The sequence below is a fragment of the Triticum dicoccoides genome, chromosome 7A (genome assembly GCF_002162155.2).
Source record: "Triticum dicoccoides isolate Atlit2015 ecotype Zavitan chromosome 7A, WEW_v2.0, whole genome shotgun sequence".
NCBI classification, from domain to species: domain Eukaryota; kingdom Viridiplantae; phylum Streptophyta; class Magnoliopsida; order Poales; family Poaceae; genus Triticum; species Triticum dicoccoides.
The window spans coordinates 660,657,550-660,661,403 of record NC_041392.1 but is presented as its reverse complement, the minus strand read 5'-3'; the positions used below and the strand labels follow the sequence as shown (position 1 = coordinate 660,661,403).

The 3,854-nt window shown below is 62.5% G+C and overlaps 1 protein-coding gene across 1 annotated transcript; it reads left to right on the top strand.

Annotated features, from left to right (window-relative positions):
• Positions 1-313: 313 nt before the first annotated feature.
• On the top strand, positions 314-2,971 carry LOC119331019 (serine/arginine repetitive matrix protein 1-like). The gene is made up of 3 exons (XM_037604180.1): positions 314-572; positions 669-1,826; positions 1,911-2,971. Exons 1-3 carry the CDS (start codon positions 423-425, stop codon positions 2,691-2,693), a joined length of 2,091 nt encoding a protein of 696 aa, XP_037460077.1. The 5' UTR covers positions 314-422; the 3' UTR covers positions 2,694-2,971.
• The last annotated feature ends 883 nt before the right edge of the window (positions 2,972-3,854 follow it).

Below are 3,854 nucleotides of genomic sequence, written 5' to 3'. Positions count from 1 at the left end.
GCGGGCACGCTCCCGTGCACGCGGCCATGTCGGGCGGGGCGGGGCGCGCCGGCAGGGCCTGCGCGGCGCCACGCTGCCCTGCCTGCCTGCCTGCCTGCCTGCCTGACTGACTCCAACTGTAAACACTGGGTTTTTTATCTCAGTTTTTACCTCTGCGGCTCGCGGTTGAAAACGCAGGGCATGCCCGCCGGGCGCCAATGGGCGTGCCGGGGCGGCGTCACGGCACGCACGCGCACGCGCCTGCCACATGGTTTTCGTCCGTTCCCAGTCAAAGGCGCAGAAGCGGGCCGCTTTAAGACGCGCCCACCAAAAGCGGCGTGCGAGGCAGGCACCCGGAGCGCCGCAGTCCCCCCACCCACCCGCACACCCGCACGCTACGCCAGGCAAGGAGACGAGACGAAGCGGGGCGGGGGCGGACGGAGATGGTCGCCATGGGCGCGGACGAGGAGGAGCGGCCCGTGCACCAGGGCTGCATGGCCGGCTTCCTCCACCTCTTCGACCGCCCGCACGTCCTCTCCGGCAAGCGCCGCCTCTGCCACCACCCCCGCCGCCTCCTCTCCTCCTCCTCCAGCGTACGTGCACCCGCGCGCGCTCGCCGCTCCGCTTTTCTTTTCTTGCCCCTCGCTCGTCGGTCGATTAATGGCGATGCTTCTTGGTGTGTCAATCAGGGGTCGGCGACGCCGTCGGAGATGTCGATGCCGCTGGACCGGGCGACGCCGCTGCCGTCGTCGCCCGAGATGACGCCGCCCGCCGCGCCGAGGCCGTCGCTCCAGCTCCCGCCGCTGGACCTCAAGGACCGGGGCGGCGCGGCCGCGTCCTGGAGGCTGCCGCGCCTCTCGCTCGACAGCCGCGCGGTGGTCGACGCCAGGGGGAAGCTCCGGCAGCGGGACAACATCAGGACGGCGGCGCCGCCGTCCCCTGGCGTGGCGGGCTCGCCCAGCGTCGTCGCGCGGCTCATGGGGCTCGACGCGCTGCCGCACGGCGCCGCGGACGAGGAGGACGGCCAGCACGCCGCTCGGGGTGGCGAGCTCAGGCGGTCCGCGTCCGAGCGTGTGCCGCGCGACCCGGCGCGCTTCCGGTTCGTCGACCCGTCTTTCTTCGAGAAGCCGGCGCTGCTTCCGCAACGGCCGTCGTCCCCGATGGCTGAGGCGGCGCTGGCACAGCGGCAGTCGCCGGATCCGGCCTTCCACAGGGCGGCGGCGCTGCAGAGGCGCAGCAGCCACTTCGACGCGCGCGAGGTGTTCCCCGAGCCGGCGAAGCGCGTCGACCCGAGCGCCGGGCGCGGCGAGATCGCGCTCTGCGGCGAGATCGATCGGCGCCTCCGCAAGCGTGGCATCGCCGAGCCGGCCAGGGATCTCGAGACGCTCAAGCAAATCCTGGAGGCCCTCCAGCTCAAAGGCCTCCTCCGCCACAGCTCTCCGGCGCCGCCATTGTCCGTGCGCAACCATCCGCCTCCCATCGTCGTGATGCGCCCGTCATCCCGGCCGCCGCAGCCTCCAACCTCTCCCACCAGGCGATTACGTGTCCAGGTCGACAATGCCCGCCGCCCGCGTTCTCCTGACCGAGCGGCGTCCCCCGCACGGAGCCCGGCCTCCCCAGCGCGACGAGGCCCGCAGTCCCCTCAGCGCCGCGTCTCGCCGGAGAAGCGCCACCAGCCCTTCAAGAAGCCGAACAACGCCGAGCTCCCAAGCATCCGCCCCCGCATTGCCCGCCACGCTGCTCACAGTCTATCTCCCGACGACGACGCGTGGACCATCTTCTCGGACGGCGGCAGCAGCAGCTCTGTCAGTGCCAGTGCCAGTGCCTCCTCGCGCTGGGACATGGAGGTAAGCCTCACCACACAAGGTGGCAAACTCTCTGCTGAGAGGACATCGTGCAACGTTTTCTCACATGTCCGTCCATTTTTGCAGCGGCAGCGGGCACGACTGGTGGACGACCCGAGAACGGACCGCGGCCTGCTGGAGCGCTGCGACAAGCTGCTGAGCAGCATCGAGGCGTTCACCGGCGCCGGAGACGCGGCGGCCGACCAGCAGCCGAGCCCGGTGTCCGTCCTCGACGCGGCGACGTTCCTCGCCGACGAGGACTCGCCGTCGTCGTCGGGGTCGAAGCGGGGGATGGGCCGGAGAGCGCCGAGCCCCCGGCCGGTCGCCTCTCTGTCCTTTCCCGAGGACGACGACGAGGTGGTCCCCGAGGCGTGGCTGGTCGGACCGGAGGCCAGTGACCCCGACTTCGCCTACGTGGCAGAAGTCGTCTGTTTGTCGGACCGGATGAGGAGCCCGGATGACGTGTACCGCACGGTGGAGAAGCGGCGCCGGCGTGGCGAGGACACGTGGCAGCACCGCAGGCTGCTGTGCGGCGCGGCGGCGGAGGCGCTGGACCGGTGGCGGTGCGCGCACCCGTCGGAGCCCGTCGCGTGGCTCCGCGGCGAGGAGCTCCTGCGCCACGTCTGGGCGGAGGTCCAGCGCGCCATGGAGCCGGCCGGGCAGGCGGCCGGAGATGATCTGAACGACCAAACTAGTGAAGCCATCCTGCGCGACCTGGCGGCGGACCGGCGGTGGTCGCCGAGCGCCGAGGCGGCGGACGCCGTGCTGCAGATCGAGCGGCTGCTGTTCAAGGACCTGGTGGCCGACGCCATCTGCGAGCTCGCCGAGGCCGACCGCCTCCGCCTCCCGCGCCGGAAGCTGGCCTTCTGATCACTCCACCACTCCCATGTCTAATCCAAATCCAAACCACGATCAGAGCAGAGCATTACAACTAGAATATCTATCATTAACAGGAAAATAATGGATGTTTTTTAGTCTTCTTAGTTCTTACTCTTGTACTCCTCCTCCTTCTGTATACAATTATTACTGTTACGAGTACTACTGTTGCTAGGAGTAGTAATTACGGCGATGTGACGCTGCTGCGTTTGTAAGCCCTCCCAATGAATGAGTGAGTGAATGAATGAAAATTTAAGTGTGTTTTCCCGCCATCGCATTATTGCTTTTCGCTTAGGCCTCCTTTGGTTTAGAGGAAATTCATAAGAATTCTAAAGGATACGATTTTTATAGAATTTTTTCATTTAGAGTCCTTTGTTCATAGGAATGGATTCCTATTCCTATGTAGGATTGGTTTCTATCCTCCACATTTCATAGAAAAATAAAAAAGAACCTAGACTCAATGGAAAAAAAAATTTGGTATCAACCAAATGATATCTTGTTTCCTATTCCTACTCATAGAATTTGAGATACATGTCATCTCATTTCCTACAAGATTCCTATTCCTATGATAATTCTGTCCTATGAACCAAAAAAGTCCTTAAGATCTTCTTTCCTCCCATGTGCTGCGTGGCGTGGCATGGCATGCTGCCCACTGAGGGGGTGCATGTGGTGTACCAACGCGGGCCTTTAAAGGGAATCCGGATTTTCTCCTTGACTCGTCGCGCACATGTCCGCTTCATTTTGCCACTGTTTGCAAGCTGGACCTGCCGGCGCTGGTCTAGAGTCCCTGTATCAACAGTCGTTATAATGCATCTCAAGTGCGTTTCGTATTCATTATTTTGAGGCCGTCAATGCAAAGTGCATATCAAACGCTATCCTACTGTGTATGGTTACTACAACCACTTGTCCAGTCTTTAGGCCTCTGCATGCTCTCCACTGTCTCTCACACACTCACATGATTCTTGTGTATCAGATGACCCTTTGCGCCGGATGGCTTGGCGCAAAACCCCAATCGAAACTAAGAACTAAAATGCAAATATTCGCTTAACTTAACGAGGCAATGGAAAGGATCGTCACTAGTTCCAAATAGTTGGGTATGCAATTACAAGATCAGTAACATCACTTAAGCCTATCAAAACAGTCCATGGCAGCAAG

Bases quoted from the DNA above. Each gene is read 5' to 3' on its own strand.
- LOC119331019 (XM_037604180.1), top strand. From the start codon at position 423: ATGGTCGCCATGGGCGCGGACGAGGAGGAGCGGCCCGTGCACCAGGGC. The intron at 573-668 runs GTACGTGCACCC...TGTGTCAATCAG, and splicing joins TCCTCTCCTCCTCCTCCAGC to GGGTCGGCGACGCCGTCGGA. The intron at 1,827-1,910 runs GTAAGCCTCACC...CCATTTTTGCAG, and splicing joins CCTCGCGCTGGGACATGGAG to CGGCAGCGGGCACGACTGGT.